The sequence below is a fragment of the Azolla caroliniana genome, unplaced genomic scaffold (assembly GCF_043228905.1).
Source record: "Azolla caroliniana isolate FFs.n. ecotype wild unplaced genomic scaffold, voAzoCaro1.0.p SCAF_12, whole genome shotgun sequence".
Lineage (NCBI taxonomy): Eukaryota > Viridiplantae > Streptophyta > Polypodiopsida > Salviniales > Salviniaceae > Azolla > Azolla caroliniana.
The window spans coordinates 4,822,151-4,843,962 of record NW_028230447.1 but is presented as its reverse complement, the minus strand read 5'-3'; the positions used below and the strand labels follow the sequence as shown (position 1 = coordinate 4,843,962).

Here is a 21,812-nt window from a genome sequence, read left to right as displayed (position 1 = left end):
ATTCGAGATAGTCTGCAAAACCCCTCCAAGGCGACCAATTGACACCTTCACCATACAAGAGGGTTTGTTGTTCCGAGATCATCTCTTATACGTCCCAAAGCGCCCATGTCGCACTCGGGTGTTGGGGGAATGCCACTATGACCCACTTGAGGGTCATTTCGGGGTCGCGAAAACCCTTGAGCTAATCTCTCGGGGGTATTGGTGGCCACAACCATGGAAGTTGGTCAAAGAATACATAAAGAGTTGTGAGGTTTGTGCTCGCTCCAAAGACATTCATCATCGGCCATACGACTTACTACAACCGCTTCCATGTCCTCGTTGTCCCTGGGCCTCTATCTCTATGGACCTGATAACTGATCTACCCTTGGTCAATAGCTATGACTCGATGTTGGTCGTTGTCGATCGGTTTACGAAGATGGCTCACTTCACTCCATGCTCCAAAGCCATTTCTGGAGAAGGAATAGTGCATCTACTACTCAACAATGTGGTACGCTTGCATGGACTCCCCGATGATGTCATCTCCGATCGCGGACCCCAGTTTGTCTCTCACTTTTGGCAGCGCTTGCTACAAACTTTAGACATCTCTGTCCAGTTGTCATCTGCTTATCACCCCCAAATTGACGGGCAAACGGAGCGTGTCAACCAAATCCTTGAGCAGTATATTCGGTGCTCTGTTAGTTACCAACAAGATGATTGAGTCAGCTTACTTTCACTCGCGAAATTCGCCTACAATAATTCTGTCTATGCATCGACTAGCGTCACTCCCTTCTTTGCCAACTATGCTTTACATCCTCGCTTCAACATTTCCCTTCCTACCACTTCGTGAACCCTTCGGCAGAGGATTGCGCCCGCATTTTGGAAGAACTACATAATGATTTATCCTTGGAGCTTAGTCTTGCTAGTGAATGATACAAGAAGCAGGCTGATTGCCATCGATCTGCCACTCCACACTTTGTCGTTGGAGGCATGGTCTGGTTGTTGTCTGGTTGTTACGTCGACACATCTCTACTACTCGTCCATGTGCGAAACTTGATTACAAGAAGTTGGGACCATTCCGTATCATCAAGTGCATCAATCCCGTCGCCTTCCGGATTCATGATGTTTTTCATGTCTCCTTCCTCAAACCCCATTATGTTTCACAACTCCTAGGACGTCAGGCCCCACCACCACCTCCTGTGCAATTGACGATAGTGGAGGAATACAAGGTCGACCAAATCCTTGACTCGCGTTGGCACGGTCGACACTTGCAATACTTTGTCCTATGGAGGCCGATTTGGGAAGGCAACGTAGGAGGGGGGATAATGTCAAGATTCGAACTCTTGACACGACCATATTATAATCTAGTATCATGGGTTAACCAATATATCTAGTACACCATTATGTATGTAATTGGTCCTTATTGTTTTCCTAGCATCAATGCATAGTTGCTCCCTTGTAGTATTTACACTTGGCACATGCATGCATACCTACATGCTCTATTGTAGATTCACATGCGTGCAACAAGTATGCATGCCATGTAGTATAAATAGAGGAGTTTACCTTGAAGGAATTCAAGGTGAACAACACTAGTTATGGAGTCTTTTCGTTAATACTACTCATCCATTTGTCTATCTTCTTTCTTGTCGCTTGAGCTTATGATCTATCCATGACACATATGCATTAGATGTATCTCCATTTTGTAGATATATATGTATCTAGAATCCATATGCAATATGTTAAACTTCATCAAGAAAATTTTGGACCGAAATTTGGCCCATGTAGACAAAATGATAAGCACCTTAGCATCTATTTGATTAGGTACAAGAATCACCATTGCATGGGCAAAACATGCATGTGTAAAAATGTACAAAATTCATTAAATGTACAACGTAGATTTCGAATAAGCAACCTTTGTGGTCATAGTATGATGTCTAATACATATCCCAATTTAAGCTTTTCGTCTCTACTCTAGAAAAGCAAAATTATGAGTCTAGGAATTGAGATAATTATGTATTTCTCTCAGTTCATTGAACCCCACACATTGCAATATACAATTAATCTATCCAATACACCTCTCCTTTGGGTAGTTGAACCTTGTTATTTATGTGTTATTCCCACACTCATAGCTTTTGGAATTGGTTTTGCATAAAGCATCCACTAGAGATCACCCATTACTTAAGTGGTCTCCTCTTTCAGTACAAGATAACTGGAAATTCTTGTAGCATCCATCGATTCCTTGGTCAATCGTAAAGCCATGCTTTGCACACATATAAGTTAAATGGAGAAAGAGATAAGAAAACTATAGAGATCAAAGTTCAACGTTATAAAGTGTGAAAAGGCCTAAGGGCAATGTAAAGACTATAAGGTCACTTTTTTTCCTTTTCTTCACATTTGTTATTGATCTTTTTCATTTAACTAGAACATAATCTTCTATTTTCTCTCATTATTTTGGGTGAAAACACACAATTATATTAATAAATGTGTGAAAACACTATTTACAATGGGTGTTACCCACTAACTACATGGGTAGTGGAAAATGTTGAATTGCCAATAGGCAAGGCGAACACTCCATTAAGGAAAGAATTTCCACATTAGTACTCCCTTCAACTTTTATATATATATATGCTTTAACTCCATGCATACCATCAAATACAAAAGCATTGCACATATCCCAATTATGATGCATTCCCAAATACCTCAAAAATAGGAAAACAATCTCCATCTCTGATTTTGGGTCAACCTGTGTGAATTGTGTGAACACCCGTTGTCTTGGCATCAAATAACACCGTGGTAAAACTTGCAAATTTGAGAAATGTAACTCCAAAATTGATAAGCAATTAGATATTTAATGAAGCAATGAGTACTATCTTCCATGTGTACCCCTCATCATGGATATGAAATAACTATTCTATTCTCTTCTATTGGTTTCGTGATGGATGACAAAATATCCATTCCATTCCATTCTCCCTCTCTCAAAACAATAATGATGGTAGGACATAAGTGATCATAGTTTGTTGACTATGCACATTTTCCTTTAGCAAGCTTGAGAATCTAAGTGTCGCACTTTGATCCACACTTGATTTGTGAGGTTGGTTAAGATATGGGCATTCATTACCTTCATGATGGTCTTGCCACATGGGCACCATATATTCTTACCTAATTTGTAGGCCGTTGGATGTTGTACTTTCTTTGGAGGGGGGCTAAGTCTTGTTTGGATTTGTGGTGGTTGATGTTGGTGTTTGGAGTGTGATCAAGGAATCCTCAAATGTGATGACCATATAAGCTTCGAAAAAGGACTATATAATCAGTGATTAAAACATTTTACAATGTGGTTTTGTGTAACACATAAGCTTCGAAAGAGGACTATATAATCAGTGATTAAAACATTTTACAATGTGGTTTTGTGTAACACATAAGCTTCGAAAAAGGACTATATAATCAGTGATTAAAACATTTTACAATGTGGTTTTGCAAGCTTTTTGTCTGCAAAATAGTCATATACTATCTCCATTATCTCTGTTTTGAGCCATAATTGTTGGTCAATAGGGTTCCATTTATTCACCTTGCAAAGTTGTGAGGGTCTTCTTTACATTCATGAAATCTTGAAAACTAATTCAAATCCTTTTATATTTATTTGAGGTTTCTTTTTATTAAAGCCCCTTAAGTTCATTTGGACGGACAGCAGGAAATGCAATCAAGAAGAATAAATATGGCTATAGAGATCCAATCATCACAAAGGTTTCTCAAACATATTGGTAACCATTGAGGTGGAGTGAAAACCAAACGAGAATTAACAATCATACTAGAGACAAAATCATTTTACTAAAGAAAGAGGGGAACCAACATCCCTTGAGGGTGAGCCCAAACATGGTCTTTCATGTCATATTGGTAATGGGCTCATAAGTCCTCACGTACTAGTAGACCACACATCAAATCATTTTCGTGCTAGTAGGCTTACTAAACTCTTACTTTCTTGGGCCCTTCAATTTTCGTTCTAGTTTTCAATTTTGTTCCATTCAATAAGCAGTACTGCAATATGTCATTGGTCATGTACCTCACCACATAAATGTTGCCTTACAAGAGCTAAAAATAATGTTTTTACAACCCCTTTAAATTCTCTTGTTCTATTATGATCTCTCTCAAGATGATGAGAAAATTCAAGATCTCTCTCAACATTTTGGGAAACCCTCATGCTACCATTGCATTAATAGCAAATAAAATAGTGAGTCCAATTTGTTATTTATTAGGACACATCTCAACTTACCATACCCATGAAAGCATTTAGGCAATATTTAAACCTCATGACATGCACTTGGACAAAAGAAAAAGATAAAAGCTCTAAAAATCAATGCTGCATCATTAACAATTTGTTGTAGAAATGAGACTATTTTTGCTTGCCATGTCAAATTTTGAATGCAGACACAAACGTTTTCGATTTTATCACCTGCCCTAATATAGAATAATGATGAATTTGGATAGTCTAACAGATTGATGCCAGGAGTGTCATCAACATCTCGTAAAGCACATCGGCACTGTTAGGGTTGTTTTAATGAGAAGTTCAATGTAATAAATCAGCATACCAGCTACTTCAATGTAATTGTTGTGTGATACCATTCATTTTGAAAGCTAGAGCAAGATTTTCATGCTACCATTTTGAAAGCTAAAGTAAGAATTTGACGTTATGCTCTCAAATCAATTGACCTTAGATTGAGAAAAGTTACCAGAAACATGCATGTGGCTTGATGCAATCTGGAGCTGACCTTCAGATTGTGACCACATGTTTTCACTTTCACTATGATGGGGCCTCAGAAAAGTATCCTATACTGATTATATCACAGCAATGAAGATTGATTTATATAACTCTACAAATTCTTAGAAACAATTAGTCAAATTCTTGGGGAACCAGATTTTGTTCTCTTTTCTCTCTGTTTTTGCTCAGCTTCACCAAAAGTCACCTACAAAACCAAATACTAATGATAAGATACATCATACAACCATGTTAAGCATAGGATTCTTCTCTTAAAGGTGTGTACCTCTGCCACAATTTCCTGAAGAGTAATAGAAATGTCACAGAAGTCAGGACGCACAGAAGATTCGGTTTGCCAACACTGCTCCATAAGAGAGGACAGCTTTTCAGGAGTGTGTTCAGGGACTTTGGGGCGTAATCCCTGCAGAGTAAAATGTGTCACAAAATACAATATCAGCATATTTACATGCTTCTAAATGCAACGTGGATGTGCTGCTGCTTTACAGAGAAAACAGTCATCTATTAGAGGGAAAAACAGGGGGGATGAAGGAACTGGCAAAGCTTATTCTTGTCTCAGAAGCTCTTACCTGTTTGCTGAATGCAATATATATCTTAGGAGGCAATAAGGCTTTACTCCGTACCATTCCAGAAATTATAGAGGTCTCTCAAATCTCTTAGATTGCTTTTTGGTATACTACTTCCTCCAGTATCCACAACACAAAAAAGAGCTAATGTGATGTGCTGTAAACCAACCACATTTGGTCCCTGATTCTTGAATTTGCACATGTACATATTCTGTCCAGGTTCACATAGAGTGCAGAGAGTTGGACTGTGACAGCCTCTCATTAAGACAATTGTGCTTCTATGAATATTATCCCTGTTCATATGATCCTGTGCATCCACCTGTTTCTCTGATAGGAGAAATTAATGATTTAATCTAGCACCTAATGCTTGTGTGGTGTTATAATGCCCTTGCTGTTATAATGACAGACATCTCTAGAAAAATAGAGTGCGCAATATGTCCAAGTTTCTCTGGAAAACCTCTCTGGAGTCCAGAAATAGAATAATATTATCCATACATAAGAGTTTTAACTGGACTTTTACATAAGAATGCTCTTCCTCTGAGAAGGAGAGTTTTTGCAAATTAACATTCAGTAATTAGATTAATAAACCAACAGACATTTTGAGTAAGATAACTCATGCAAGAGTATGTTTCTTCCAACACTAATTTTTTTTGACTTTTTTCTATCATCTTAGAATAATGAGGAAGAAACGGAAACACAATGCAGAATGAGTAAATATGACCATTAAGGTTAGCATGACTGTAAAACCATTCAGCCAAACCTATAATGGATCCATCTCTTCCATGTCACCACCATCATGTCCAGATGCACTGGGGTCTAGTAACCTCAGACCAGGATTTGGTGATTTAGCACACACGAGGTGAATTCAAGAAGCTATATCTGATTCACAGTTCTGTGAGTAAAGACCTTCGCATGCAGCTCGGAGAACAGGGTGATCTTGACCCTTAATGATTACCACTGCGTTTACTGAAACAAGGATTTCTAGGTTCAACTGGATAATTGTTTATATACATGACACACCAGTTCTCTACATGAACTCCTGCCAGTCCACTCTCTCCTGAAGTTTGCAAAAGGAAAATAACTTTTCAGCTAAGCCAGGTAAAACTTGCTTGCCTTTCCATTATTCTGTTTCAAACTCCAGGCATGAAAAATGCATAGGTTCTCTACGTGAACTGCTGCCCATCCACTCTCTCCTGAAGTTTGCAAAAGGAAAATAACTTTTCAGCTAAGTCAGGTAAAACTTGCTTGCCTTTCCATTATTCTGTTTCGAACTCCAGGCATGAAAAATGCATAGGCTCCTTCCTGTTTTCGGCTTGGCATTCACCTAATCCCGTTCTTTCATGAATGAATTTCTTCTTTTTATTCATGTCAATTGAAAAGATTCAGTGTAGTCTAAAATTTGAAGAGAACTGGTGACATTACATTGGGAATTCGAACTTTGATACTGACAAATGCAGTGCATGATTTTACCATAGCATTTCTATACACCATTTACTCTTGCATGGGTCTATTTCACATCATTGTATCAAAGGAACAAGTAGATCCTCTTTTGTGCTCTCTCTAACAGTTGATATTCCCCCATCTTTGTTGGAAGACAACGGCTGCTCTGGCAGGAAAACATTTGCAAACTTCAACATGATCTGTTCAGGAGAGGCACGAGTATTCAATTGCAGGTTGCAGAAACACATTAATATATGTTTCTTGATTGAACATTCTTGAAATATCCACTTTCTAAGAATCTAGTTTCTTGACTGAACATTATGGATATATCTAGTCTGAAGTCTAGGTATGTATAGTTTGTTGCCAGGGAAATGGGCCTATTATTAGAGAGAGAACCCACTCAATTCGGGTATCAGGATGGAGAACCAATCAAGGAGTCAACTGAGCTCACCCCACATTGGACTCCAGCATGTACAAGCATCTTAACCTTGACCCATGTACAACACTTTTGTGTAAGCAGGTTGTAGAAAATGTTGTCTGGATTGAAACATCTTAATAAAGTTCTACTTCTTGCAATTGCCCATTGTTACAAAAGCTAAATAATATATCGCTATTCCTGATCCTCTGGACTTCTTTCTTTGCTTGCTAGGGATTATGAATAATACTTGCGCGCATCTGGTATTTTGATGTTCCTGCATTGACGCATTTCTGTAAAGAATCTCGAAGGCAGATATACACACTTATGGTGTGTTTTCTCTGTTGGCTGCTATTTCAGCTCTATAAAATCTTTGTCTAAATATACTCAGCCTTGAGTCGCCACACTTTTAGAAAGGAAAACCTTTTTTATCCAGGTCCATGAAAGAATTATCAAGGCCACCGCTCTATAGTCACTCACCTTTCCCACATTCCCTGCCACCATGATAAGGCATATGTAAACCACCATGATAAGGCTTCCTAGGTTCTCAACATCTTTTTATGGCTACCCTTTCTACCTATCCTATAATTCTCACATGCATTGGTCAAGTTTTCCTTTTGAATTCTTCTACAGGCATTGATTAGTCCCACCTTATCTATTGTTATTCCCTACTTCAACATAACCTCAATATTTCCCACTGTCTTCAAAAAGGTGCATTCTCTTTTGATTTCTTTTTGGGCATCCTCACCTCATGAAATCACAATTTTGGCCATCTCCACGCTTGTTTGCATTTCCTTTTCTACATATTTCTATATAATTGAAACACATTCTCTCTTAATGCCTCTTTGCATTACTTTAGAGATATTTTTATAGCAGAGAACTATGACAGAATGACTGACAACATATCTGCTATGACTTTAGCTATTGGAACCATTTGACTTACACTGCTTTTCATTTCATCTTGTAACACATCTTGTATTTTTATTGGTGTTGTCCATGGACAAGGGTCGACCATACTTCTGAGTTCATGGGAATTGTAAATTAGCCCTGGCAACCATTTGACTTCTGTAGCTTTTAGTTTCATCTTGTAGAGCATCTTGTATTTTATTTGGTGTAAAGCCAAATTGGCAGTAGTGAAAGAAAGAGAAAGATAAGTTAGCCAAAATACAGTTATCAGTTCAAGGATGCCAAGCTGAACAATTGATTTCACATAAACATTTTCTTTGTCTTTTTTATTTTCTTTTTATTTATTTACAGCCTTTCCTACATTCTCTCCATGTGGAGGAGGCCAAATAAACAACCAGCTTTGCATCTTGCCATGCATTTCATCTGTCAAGGACTTTCCTATATTAGATCACATGTGATCCATCCGCTCAATGGTCGTTTTTCATATACATCTCTTCGGTTAACTTCACTTACATATTTCAAACCTTATATAATCGAAGTGGGGGACCACCTTCAATTTAGAGATTTTCAAGGTGAAACTTCTAAATAAATCTCTAGAGCATGGCCTCCAGTAACAATGTTATGTGAAGATTGTATTAAGATGAGTTTGAGAGAGCCTCAACTCATGAGCACCAATTCGAAATAACGGACCAGCCTAACTGGTAGAAGCACAACCAAACCAACCAGAACAAAGCTACCCGAACTGAATATAAGAGAGAAGAACCAAACAAATTGCAGCCAGAACAAAGCTAACAACACTGAAGGTATGAGGAAAGGACCAAACAAAATGACTGAATGCTAGAATATGCATGTTCCCCTTTCTTATTTCATCTAGCCAACCCCCCTCTCATACATGATAAAATGACAACACAATTGAAGAGCTTAGAGGCGTATGAATGCCACTGTTTCTAACTTCATCTTCCCACCTCCTATCATATATACAACGCACTAAACTGCAGACGGAGCATCAGGTTGTAGCAGAAGTTGTCTCAGGTCAAAAGCATATGCAGGATATGGCAGCAGTCATCAAATAGAGAGGAATAAAATGAAAGATTATTATTAATGCTTTCAAAATGCCAAAGTGACCTCTGAACCTTTACATGTCTAAAAGATCATAATGGGCAGTAATAAAGCTACATACGTGCACCATTCATGGATGCCATGTAGTGTCCAAAATTCAATCTATCAATATCAACACACTATGACTCATGCTGGGTAAATTACAACTTATAAGACATGCTCATAAAGTCTATAACCATGAGTAATTTCTCAGAATGATTTCTAGCTTATAAAACTAGCATAAGTGCTTTTGATCAATTAATTTTACTATTTTCATTATATAAGGATTACTATTAGTTACCTCAGGGGCACTTTTCTTGGAAATATTAAAGAGAGAAGAGTACCTGCCGAACACCAATCGCAGCTTGCACAGGGTTCATAGACTCGTATGGAAGCTGGCATACATAAAGAATAAATTAAAATACTAACATTGTTATTCAAGTTCCACGGCATCAAACAAATTGCATGAATTACCTTCCCAGTTAATAATTCCCACAATACAATTCCAAAGCTGAATACATCCGCTTTGTGTCCGTATGGTAAATGACTGATAACCTAGCAATTACACAACTCTTTATAATAAAGATAAATTCTACAGATGCACATTGTCACACACAAAAAGTTAACTACATTGTGAAAATAAAAATTCTAAAAAATAGTGCCAAATCTCAAACACTCCTCTTTGGCATTGGTGATAGGATTCATTGGCATATTCATTGAATTTCCTTTCTGTACATTCCCATTTCCTGGGATGACATCGTGGAATTCCTTTCTATTGATCCCAAGGACCTCTCACAAGGTAAACTACACAGCTTCAAGTACTCTTTCATCCAGCACATGACTCAAGTTTGCTGGTTCTTTACGTTGATCTCTTCTGAGTCCCTCTATTAAACTCTATTGAATTTCTAATTACACCTTCTCAATGTCTACTGAGTCTCTTTGATCTCCACATTTGTCTGCTTTATCTTTGTGCTAATTGCAAATCTCTTCCAAATCTTTGGGGTAATCTTTGCTTAATCCTTGCCTTCATTTCCCGACATTGATCACTTTGTTGCACAATACATGGTGATTCTTTGTGAAGCATTACTTTAAGTCCTGAGAGAGCCGTGTCATCCATCTTGAAAATGCTCCGCATCAAATCACAATGTATTGTCTAGAGGCCATAGGTGTGGTTTTGAATGAAACTCCTCTAAAGATGCTCTTGATACAGGAATATTTTTAAGACATACAAGATGCTTTCAAAGGGAGTGACCTACGTTCTTAAATATATGCATAGGATCTAATAATGACATATCTTTAAGTCCTTCCAATACTCTAGTGTGAACCATATGAACATGTTCGGTTCCATTCCTCTCTTGTTTTATGCACGGGCTTCTCTAATAGAAAGACAAGATATACCATCATATGGATATTCAAGGGCAGAGATCCCATGATACCTAGAAAAATTATAGGGCTATCATTATCAGCTATTTGGCTAAACAAAATGGCTCAACCCTAGAGTCAAATTTGAGAGTATGGGCAGTGAGAAAGTGTAGTCATTCAATCAGATTAAGTTTCAAAAAGGAGTTCACGAGTTTGGATCACATATTAAACATCCATTACCTTATTGAGGGACAAAACTATAAAGGAGACTTTTGTTACCTTGTGGATTTTCAAAAATACCTTCAACACTGTATTGTTGATGTGCTGAAATGCAATAATCGTTCCATTTACATGGTATGAAGTACAAACTCACTACCCCTTTTCCGATATAGCTTGGATTATCCATGTTTAATCCCCATCATTTGCCCATTCAAGTAGATAGAGAACTCATCCTTATCTCTTGGAACATAAAACTTTATGAGAAAGTGTGGTAGGTTATGCACAAGTCTCCCCAATAATAACCATTTGGAACTCCCAATCTGGTCGGACAAAAATCTGTATAAAAATTACTCTACTTATTTGAGTCACTTATCCTATTCTATCTGGAACAAAATGGCAAAACCAAAACTAGATTAACAAAGTCTTTCTGATGTTGATTCCTAATTGTAGTACCCCTTTGACAATACGAAAGAGGAAAACAATAGCGTGATCTGAACCAATACCATTGAATTGGATAATGAAAGAACATGGATCAACCCCACAACATCTCTTGGTAGGAAGATAACCCTATGAGGCATTCTTTTTACACATGTTGCAGGATGGATTTATCATCAAGCCTCTGATATGGATACACATCTATCTCGTGAATCCCGTAATGTGATAGAGCAGCTCAAGACCTCTTCACATCAGTTGGAAATTCAGATAGGCAAATATTAATGCAAATTTATGGAAGAACGAATCTGCTTATCAGCAATAGCAATGTGCCATATATTGTCAAACTTTATCTGCCTTCCTTTGAATTTTCTAATTTCATTCACATGTACAAATTAACTTTTGACACTGATGACATGGAATGTCCTCTACAATTTGAGACTTTGCTGGAGAAATACATATATAAATTTCTGCTGACACAACTGTTATGTGAAGATTATAAAGTTAACGCAATATTATCCAGAACGGGAAATCTTTGAAAAACAAAAGTTTTATACAAAATTCAAAACATATGGCAATATTTGACAGATATACAGCCAACAATTTTAATTGTTTAGGTTTTTTCCTATAGTAACAATATTGCTGATAAATTTTTGACCTATGCTTCCAAAAATGATAGATGTGGTAATAAAGGCATACCTCTGGGGCCATCCATCTATAGGTTCCTGTCTCTGCTGTCATTGCTCCACCTTGAGTTTGGAATCGAGCAACACCAAAGTCTGCCACCTTGACAACCTTCTCATTGTCATGAAAATACTTAATTAGATATTTGGTGAGTGATCACAACTCATACACAAAAAGTTAAATAGAAGCATCTGGTTGCCACAAGACCTAAAAAAGGGAAGGGCAGTAAAAATGTAAAACAATGCCCACAAAAAATATTCATTCGCTTAAATCTCATCAAAATAAAAACAGTCACAATTAATACCAAATGATTGCCTTGAAAGAGGAACAAATCCACAATTCCAAAACAATGTCAATCTTCAATATTCGATTATAGAAATCTCAGGAATATAAATTTGATTGCTCTAGGAGACGGAATAATAATACAATTTCTTGTTTTCCTATGATCAATGTATAACTTACATCATTTTCATCCAATAGAAGGTTTGCCGCTTTCAAATCCCTGTGTATAATTTTATTCTGGTGTAAATAATCCATTCCTTTTGCAACATCAAGGGCTATTCTTAATAACCTTGGTATTTTAATTCCACATTTCTGTTTATGTAAATAGTCATAAAGGCTGCCACCTGCCATAAATTCTGTAACACAAGAATAAACAAGTGATAAACAGATTAGGCAGAATCTTGATCCACGATCTCAGAAATATATAGAGTTGGATTTATAGAAGGATTTTCTATTAGGAAAATATTGTTGAATTTCAATGAATAATGCCAATATTCATTATCATTGTGGTTCATGCAAACCTGTGACTATACAGAATTGTGATGCCCTTGTACAAGCTCCAATAAACTGGACTACATTTTTATGCCGAACTTTCCTGTACAAGAAAGAGAAATGCCCAAAATCCTTACATAGAAGAACAAAAAGCTGAACACCTATATTCAGCCATAACTTTTAAGAACTACACATATCTTTTCTTCCATGATAAACAAATGATGAATATGCAACAGTCAGGTTTGATGCCACATATTTGGAAGTGAAATTGTTGCCCTTTCAAAATATAAATAGTAGTAAGCAACAATAAGGTTTCGGACCTCATCATTGGAACTGAAATTGTTGTCCTTTCTAAATATAAATAGTAGTATGCCATCATAGGGTGATCCAATAGTAGTCAGTGGGACATGTAGTGTACACGGTACAATGTATCTGAATCAACATGCCAATTCCATATGGTGCCACAAATAATTGTGTGCACATCCATGCATTATCTAGATTCTCTGACATTCCAAACCTATGTAGTCATGTCACTTTCCATTCCAATACATCAACATTTCTCTTACAAATCTCTCCTTGATTGGTAATTGTGCTACCTTCCATACTCATGTTGTAGGATCCATAAGACGGATATTGCCCACTTGCTCTTGTAATGAGATGTATTCATCTCGTAATTAGGGTGTGATGCTTTATAAACTCCCTCGTCACTACAGTGTGCCTATCACACTGCCACCACATGTGCTCAAGATAATACCCACACTAACAATGTTCATAGGTATACATAAGTAGATTGATGTTCCACACATTTATGAAGGACCTTGAAATCTTGATCATAGCTCAATTACTCAAGATGGGGGTGGTGGAAATGCAAAAACACCTTACGCCATTGGTGCGGAATGGTGGAGGCTACACACAGTTCATGTTGCAATATGGTAAACCAAACTTCCATTGGGATAGTAGAGTTAAGAAGACTCAACTCAGAGGTGCATGATCCCACTCAAGATGAGTGTGGGAGATTATCCTTTATGAAATGCAGTGAATGTAGGACAGACGATTTGCTCGGCGGACCTTTGACATGTAAGGGGAAAGGCAAAGTAGATGGTGTATTTCATGGGAGGAGTATGTATGACACAAGAGCAGGTATGGCACAAATAACATTATAGAAATGGATATGGTGAGTGGCATGCATGTACTATACATGCTTAGGCACATGTATATATGGGTGGATAAAGTAAGATAAGTCCAATCGGTTGAGGAGCCAACCTGGTCACTGTAAAGCATTAATGATGGTGAATCTTGCTAATATATTCCTCGTGGTAGTTATCATGCAAGCTGCATGCAAGTCAGTCGATATTCACTCACACACTCTTCATTTAGTTCATTACACCATCTTATGTTCCTCTTGCCTCACAGGTTAAACACACACATGTAAACAATACTATACCTATGAACATGCACATATGCATCTGTCTCTTTACTCGTCATGACATTCCCACACAAAGAAATGGCTCTAGTTATCATGAGTAATGAATCCGCTTTGGCCAGGATGTTTTTGGGGCACCGTGAGATAGCCTAGATGTATCAATGTGAAAGAAATCAATGACAGATGTCTGTCTAGATGGATCAATGTTGTTAACCTCTCCCTCAAGAGGCTCTCATTGTTTCTAAACAAAGGTACTCAAGGTTGGCACTTATGTCATACAAAAAACTTATTAAGCACAGAGATTATCATTGCTGGTATGCTGGAACATAACAATGGTTCGGGTCGCATGGCATAAGCATAAATGCATTACCCCCATTCCAATACAGCTTGGATTGTCCCCATCTAAACATGATCCGAACTATATTATCAACTTGGATATCGGAAGAACATGAATCAGCCCCACAACATCTCTTCGTAGGAAGAAGGCACACTTTACACACATTAGAGAATGGATTCATCACCAGCCCTCTTATATGGACATATGTCTATCATATGCATTGTGAAGTGTGATAGGGCAGTTGTGGACCTCTTCACATCAGTTAGACATTAAGGTAGGCAAATATGTATGAACACCTTCAAAGAATTTGCCAATTCTGTCATCGGTGAGTAGAATTTGAAGAATGCCATGTTTATCATTGTACTGTTTTTAAAGAAGTAAGAGGAAGATACCATTCCCTTTTTAACTAAGGAATTGGCCCACTATGCAAGATGATGGAATATGAATACGAACGGTGTCTATAGTTGTTCTTGCTAGAACTCGAGCAACACAGAGAGAAGTTGTTGAAGGACAAAAATACAACCACAGAAGCTCATCAACAAAGAACGACCACACTTTCTTTAGCCCCATAGCTTCAAGTCATGCTAAAAATCAATCAAGGGCTACACAAGTAGGCTCCTGACCAGGACGTTGTAAAGATGTCACAATAAATCGGGTAATAGCAATTTGCAGTGCACGTAGGCCCTGGTCTCGTGGACAACGATCTCACCACCCTTGTCATCAACAGACAAAGGCCATTATCTCCAGCCACCACATGTTCTTCCATCGCTTTAGAGACCTCTCCATTTTGCATCAATCTATGCTAGATATCTTTTGAAGAAAAAATTTATTACAATCTATCAGCTTCTTCACTAATGAATACTTTGACCCACATAACAAAAAAAAATGGTAAAGTATATTTGCGTGACCTAAGCTTCATCGACATCTAATGTTACATTCACAACAATGTCTGGACTGAACACCGCCAAAATACTATCAGAAATATCGTGTGCTGCTTCTGATGTAGACTCTATTGACTACTATCACTTTTCAGCTAGAACCATTATGCCATAATCAGCAATCAACTCTCCTCTTTATTGGATAATCTCAGCCCTTGTACCAAACTCCAATTGGCAACAGTTGATTTCCATTCCAATTGTTCATTAACTACCTCATCAAAAAGCTGTTTGTGCAATAAATAATTTCGTTCTATACACTGCATATAGACATTAACACTGAAATTTCTTTTATAGAAAACAATTACCTCATAATAAACACTTCTTGGGAAAACTCTTGCTCTAACTCTTCATTAAGATTCTCCTGTTTCAAAACTTTGATTGCCACATCTTGCCCACAATAAGTGCCTCGATATCTGCAATATAAACATGAAAACCAGGTAAGCCTTTTAAAGTCATTAGTGATTTTGCCAATATTGCCATGATTGAGCTTACAAGTCACCAAAAGAACCAGAAGCAACTTTCTTCTCAAGCTTTAATAAGTTCCCATCAAGCTCCCAATCATCACCCAAATCTGGAGGTCGTGCACCAATTCCAAGACTAGGATCTTTGCCTCTAGATAAATGAGGGGAAGAGGATGGTGATGATTCTACCCATGCTGATTTCTGCTGGAAAAGAGTAAGTCAGTGGAAATCATAAAAGAGAGCAGCACGGTACATTTTTGTATCACAACCAGCCCAGCCAATTCATACAAACATAGTCCAGCAATCATAACAAATCACACAATAACTGTTGAATGATTATATGTGTTGGTGTTTCATATAGCTCTGAATTAAATTTGACAACAATCATAACAAACTCATAAAAACATAGTCCAGCAATCATAAAAAATCATACAATAACTGTTGAATGATTATATGCATTGGTGTTTCATATAGCTCTGAATTAAATTTGACAACAATGCCAATAACAAGAAATTCCAAGCTGCTAATCAACGTCAGTGATGAATAGCAATCACAATCAGCTTAAAATCCAGGCTAATCTACTATCTTTAACAGATAATTTATTCTCCATATTTTTTCCAGCAGCTTCTTGTAATCCTGATTTGAGCTTTCTACAACTTCACTTCCTCTTCTCTTAGCCAATATTGAAAACGTACTTACTTCTTTGTCTTAACATTAGCAATCTTTATTAGACTGGAAGATGGAACTCTGCAAATATATCTGAGAAATATAAAACTACTATAAAAGTGTGGAGCAGAATAAAGGACGGCCTTATTAAGAAGGCTACATTAAAATACATAATTTGACGTTAAATTCTGATAAAAAAATCTGGATATCTGTACACTTTTATAAAAGAATGCAAATTGAAGTTTCTTCAGAAATGTAAAAACTATTCCATTCCCACAATATCAATTACAACACATATGAAAAATCAAGGATTCTAAGCTAAAATTGAAAACAATTGAGAATGACATGCATTTATAGCAAGATCTACTTTCTACCCCAATTCATACTACCCTCTTTGACATTGATACTCGGTTTCACGCTTATCCAGATGACATTCTCTGAAAATCGATCAAATAACAGGCTCTTGCATAGACATACCCCCATTGAGTTGATAGCATTCCGCAAAGCTTGTTCCAAATCTTCAGTGTCCTGACCACATCATGGCATGAAGTCAGCATTCTTGGTCTCTTCATTGTTCCTGTCAATAAAAACAGGCAACATCACAAGTCCTCCTAGTTTTGCTAATTATTCATCTATTCAGTGGATGAAATGTTTCGCAGAGGAAAGGACTTGTTGAACCAGATAATGGCAAGGAAATTTGTGCTATCACACATCCTAAGGTGCTAATTTATTCAAGAACACTAGTTTGCATTGTTATGTTACAAACCTCTACATGCCATCCATCTACTATAAATACATCCAATGAATAACCATCTGTTGTGGAATACACATGAGCTTCACGTATATTTAGACCTGCATCCCCTAGCAACGAGGAAAGCTAAAAGAAAAAAGAAAAATGTCTAGTATCAGCTTTTTTGACATAATCTTACGGCAGCAAAATCCTAAGAAAAAAATACCTGACTAAGAAGTTTTGTCTTGTCAATTGTAGAAAATGTGATTTCATACATAGGAGCACATCGACTCCTTGACCTGTCCAGAACATTCCATAAGATCTTCCCTTCTCCAACAAAATAAAAAGAAAATAAACCCACAGATAAAGCAGCTCCTATGAGGAAATAAAGAGAAATTCAAATACTGATATTTAACCTAAATGAGCAGAGAAAATAATTTTTTCAAATCAGGGACCTTTCCCTAAATCAAGTTAATATTGCACCAATAAAAATTAAAATTGCCTTGATGAGTTTTTTTCACTATCCACTCCATCAACAGCTGAAGGATAACCCTTTTCAATAGATAAAGTCTCCAGTTTCCCATATGCTGGTGCATTGATACTGCAAGAATCAGCAAACTCTCAAAATGTTGCAAAATTTGAGAAAATTCCAGTGGTAAGTAGAAACATAGTTTCAAAAGTTCAGCAAAGGACCTGCCATTATGAGATTTCACAAAATCTGGGGAATCCATGAACGGTTCATTGTTTGGGATTGGAACAGATGATGGAGAGGATTCTTCACCCAACCCCCAACCAGTTCCTAGAACCTTTATAAAATTGAAAGAAAAGAAATATCTTAAAATTTCGGATTGTGAAACTCGCAACAAGCTTGAACTATCAAATACACTAGCAGCAGATTTGGTCAAAATATTTGGAATGTAAAAATACGTTTAGAATTAAAAATCCATTTAAACCTTACAAATTATTGTATTGCTAGAATATACATGAGCTAATTTTTTATAAGTAAATTAGCTCGGATTTAATAATAGAATACTATTCTATTTGGAAAAAATAAAGAAATTAAAACGAAATTGTTCAATGAGACAGACAGACAGACATATATACGGTATAGGTTCAAGAAATGTTCTAGGCTGCATACTCTTCATTGAGCTCGATTTTATCTAGGGTTGTGTTTCTTATATACTTCATTGCTAATGTCGCAAGATGTAGGTTACCTAAAAAGTAGGCCAATATATGAAGTCAATCTCCCTTATGCAAATTGTTTTGTGTGTAAATTTAAAGAAATGGAGAGATTATGTATGCATAGCTTAAAATATGGTTCTTCGCCACTTATTTAAAAAATAGGCGAAGTAATACATACGCTTTTGTATCATTAAAGAAATGTATACAGTACATCTGCAGAAGTTTCCAGTTGTGCATGAGTATATAACTCCAAGGTTTGGTTATTCGTCGTCTTCTCCCAATGACAGCAGCAAAGAAGTAAATCTAACATTGTCTTTTGGGATTTATCTAATACTACAGAACACGTATGGTGAGGACCCTCTCTGTTATGACCTTATGATCTATTGTCAGTAGATCAGGGTTGTTGCAGCATGGCTAATGGCTCATGGACCAATTGGGTAATGAAGACTGCCCAATTTTGTAATCACAATATATATATTTCACTCATCATCTTACCCAAGAACATTAGAAGGTTTAATTCACACACGTCTGCCAATGGCAGGAACAGAAGGGGTATCAACAAAAATGGATTGTGGAAAAGAAAAAATGATAATTTCGGGGTTGACACAAGCACTGTGTAAATTTCATTGCTAGGTGTCAAAGAGATTAACTATAAGGCTACGACACAAGAAAATCAAAATTCTAAGATTTTCAGAATCAAGATCCCAAATGTTTTGGATTCAATTTAGTCATTACTGGAAAAGTGTCTCTTAAATGCTTTTTAAATATGCATTCATACAATTGCTCTCCCCAATCATCAGGATCATATAGGTGTAAGTTTATCAATAAAATTGAAGAAGGAATAGCACTTACACAAACATCACGAACCAACAATGTTGGTCTATTTTCTGGAATTTCTGCCTGTTTCAAAAGCTTCTGGTGCAACAGAACATCATCAGCCCTCTCAGTGTTAACATCCAAAGCATATCTGCGAGCATGATCTGAGAAATACTTCAGTAAATTTTTACATTTGATACAGTTGTACCAATGTTCATGTACTTCAAATTTTTCTATGGTTCTTTAGAAAGAATAAAATAAATTGTCCCAAAAATTACAGCACTTTCTATCCATCTATCTATCTACATACATACATACATACATACATACATACATACATACATACATGTATATATGTAGATATGCAGATGTATACATATGTGGATAGGTATACGTATACGAATATGTGTATGTGTGTAGACATAAATACGAAAGTATGGATCTTATGGGAAAATCTGAGTAATAATACATCTTCGGATGTTATTCAATGGCTTTCTTTCAAGATTTTTCAGTTCACTTCTACAGTCTGTGTTTCCATTTTTCGTATTTGTGTTTTAAAAAAAATCAAACGCAAGAAAGTAATATGTATGTGTAATTAAATCAAAGAAAAACAATCTCAAGCAACGGATCAATGTCAAACAATCATCAATTTATAGTTTCACGCAGGTCGATCTCAAGTGATAAATTGAAAGGATTATTAGAGACTGGTCTGAACATTTCCTAAACATTACCAGAGAGAGAGAGAGAGAGATGGATATCGATATGGTGAGGGGATGAGATGGGGTAAACCTGCTAGGAAGGCGCATGAAGTGAGCTTTGAGTTCGTCTGCAAAGCCAGGAAGGCGGACCTGCTCGCAACCTGCTTCGCTCAGCTTCTTTAGGACTTCTCCACACACTTTCTCCTTCTGCATATTCAAGTGCAGGTTCCCACGAGCCAGAGCAGCAGCTCCTGCTGCTTCTGCAAAACTATCCTCCTCGTCCTCACTATCACCATCATCATTTGCACTTCCTCCTCCTCCTCCGTTTCTTATCTTCTCTTCTTCTTCATCGTCTTCTTTACCTGATTCTGTGTCTGATGAACCGTACATAATTGTGAATATCGCAGCTGAGAGGTGACAGAAGGAAGAGAAGAGGAAATGGAAAATGGAAAACGGGATTGGAAGACAAAGAAATGTGTAGATTAAGAGCTGCTACTGCGGGGGCACGAGGAGATGAAGATCCGCCATGGAAGCTGCAGCAGATGCTGTCATGGAACAGACAGACAGAAACTGAAGAAATCAAATGGAATAGGTGAGGAGAGAGAGAGAGAGAGAGAGAGAGAGAAGGAAGAACGATGTATGTACTATGTATATGCGTACAGCGTATAGATACGAATGTATACGTATAAATTGTCGTATGTCTGTGTATTTTCTATAAATTCTCAAAATACCCCTCTCATACTCTACTCTCTCTTTACTTCATGCTTCCTTTTTGTCACTAAGCTCTCGTGTTCAAGGTCTCAACACAGGAATCGTGGGGTTTTATCGACCTGCCTCATCAATTAGTAAAGAAATAGAAACCGTGAATGCAAATATGCCCGTATAACGTAGTTTTAGTTCGCGTTTTGTGTATTATTTATTTACAATACACTAGTGACTGTCAAATGGTGCGCAAGTATTTGTGTCCGTTGCATATATAGGCATATGTGTAGTTGTTAAAGTGATTTTTTATTACGCTCATGTGAGTATTTTGTGTCTGTTGCATATAGGTATGTGTGTAGTTGTTAAAGTTGTTGTAATTATTGTCATGATTAGTGCAATCATTCTTTTCGATCATTGTTGCTTGAATCCTTGTAGTTGTAATAATAATCCCATAACTCAATCTAAGTTTATGCTCGCGACAGTGGGTGATTAACAAATGATTTGGTCGTAATTATGTTTAGATGTTCAATTGTTAACTAATAATTAACGCACGAGTAATCATGCACCAATTGTGTTGCTCATTATACTTGTAATATCGAATTATTCAGTTTGTCGAAGAGTGATTTTGTAATAGTTAAATACTCGTGGGATATTTTCTTTGTATTTTACTTAGGACAAACAATAATGTTTTCAACAATATGAAGGTTAGTATCAAAATATTACTCATGATAGGAAAGACGAATATTGGTATGTTCCTTAACATATATTGGTATTACTCATGATAGGAAAGACGAATATTAGTATTTATTGGTACATGTATGTATGAACCACATACATGTACCAATCAAATAAATTGGATACGGCCAATTGTTGACACATGCAAGAAAACTCCATGTATCAGAGAAATACTCTTGACATGGGCACTGGCCAAGTTATATTTATATATACATATATGGACTTTGTTGTGGGCTTCAAAGGTCAAATATGGCCCACAAGACCAAAAGGAGCATATAAGAGAGTCATGAGGAGGTGAGAAAAATGACCCATGAGACAAAACAAAATACGTACAAAGCACTCTCCCACGGGCATGAGATAAGTATGGGCAAGGAAAACATACAAGCAAAGACGCATATCCCAAAGGGTTGATGCACATGCAAGCTACATGTATACGTTACGTATATATGCAAATCGATGCCTATCAATAACTAGAGACATTCTT

General features: G+C 37.0%; 1 protein-coding gene and 1 long non-coding RNA gene across 2 annotated transcripts; one reads left to right on the top strand and one right to left on the bottom strand.

Moving 5' to 3' along the window:
- Nucleotides 1-4,421: 4,421 nt before the first annotated feature.
- LOC147856898 (uncharacterized) lies at nucleotides 4,422-4,918 on the top strand. Its single transcript, XR_015530633.1, has 2 exons — nucleotides 4,422-4,581; nucleotides 4,616-4,918. It is a non-coding gene; the product is annotated as an uncharacterized LOC147856898 (long non-coding RNA).
- LOC147856897 (serine/threonine-protein kinase STY8-like) lies at nucleotides 4,535-20,480 on the bottom strand. Its single transcript, XM_087328704.1, has 16 exons — nucleotides 19,983-20,480; nucleotides 19,230-19,344; nucleotides 17,889-18,001; nucleotides 17,698-17,796; nucleotides 17,422-17,494; nucleotides 17,232-17,342; nucleotides 16,943-16,993; nucleotides 15,831-16,000; nucleotides 15,644-15,751; nucleotides 12,670-12,743; nucleotides 12,329-12,504; nucleotides 11,882-11,977; nucleotides 9,644-9,724; nucleotides 9,514-9,564; nucleotides 5,013-5,147; nucleotides 4,535-4,934 (listed from the first exon to the last, which is right to left on the bottom strand). The coding sequence occupies exons 1-16, from the start codon at nucleotides 20,279-20,281 to the stop codon at nucleotides 4,866-4,868; spliced, it is 1,821 nt and encodes a 606-aa protein (XP_087184830.1). The 5' UTR covers nucleotides 20,282-20,480; the 3' UTR covers nucleotides 4,535-4,865.
- Between the last annotated feature and the right edge of the window lie 1,332 nt (nucleotides 20,481-21,812).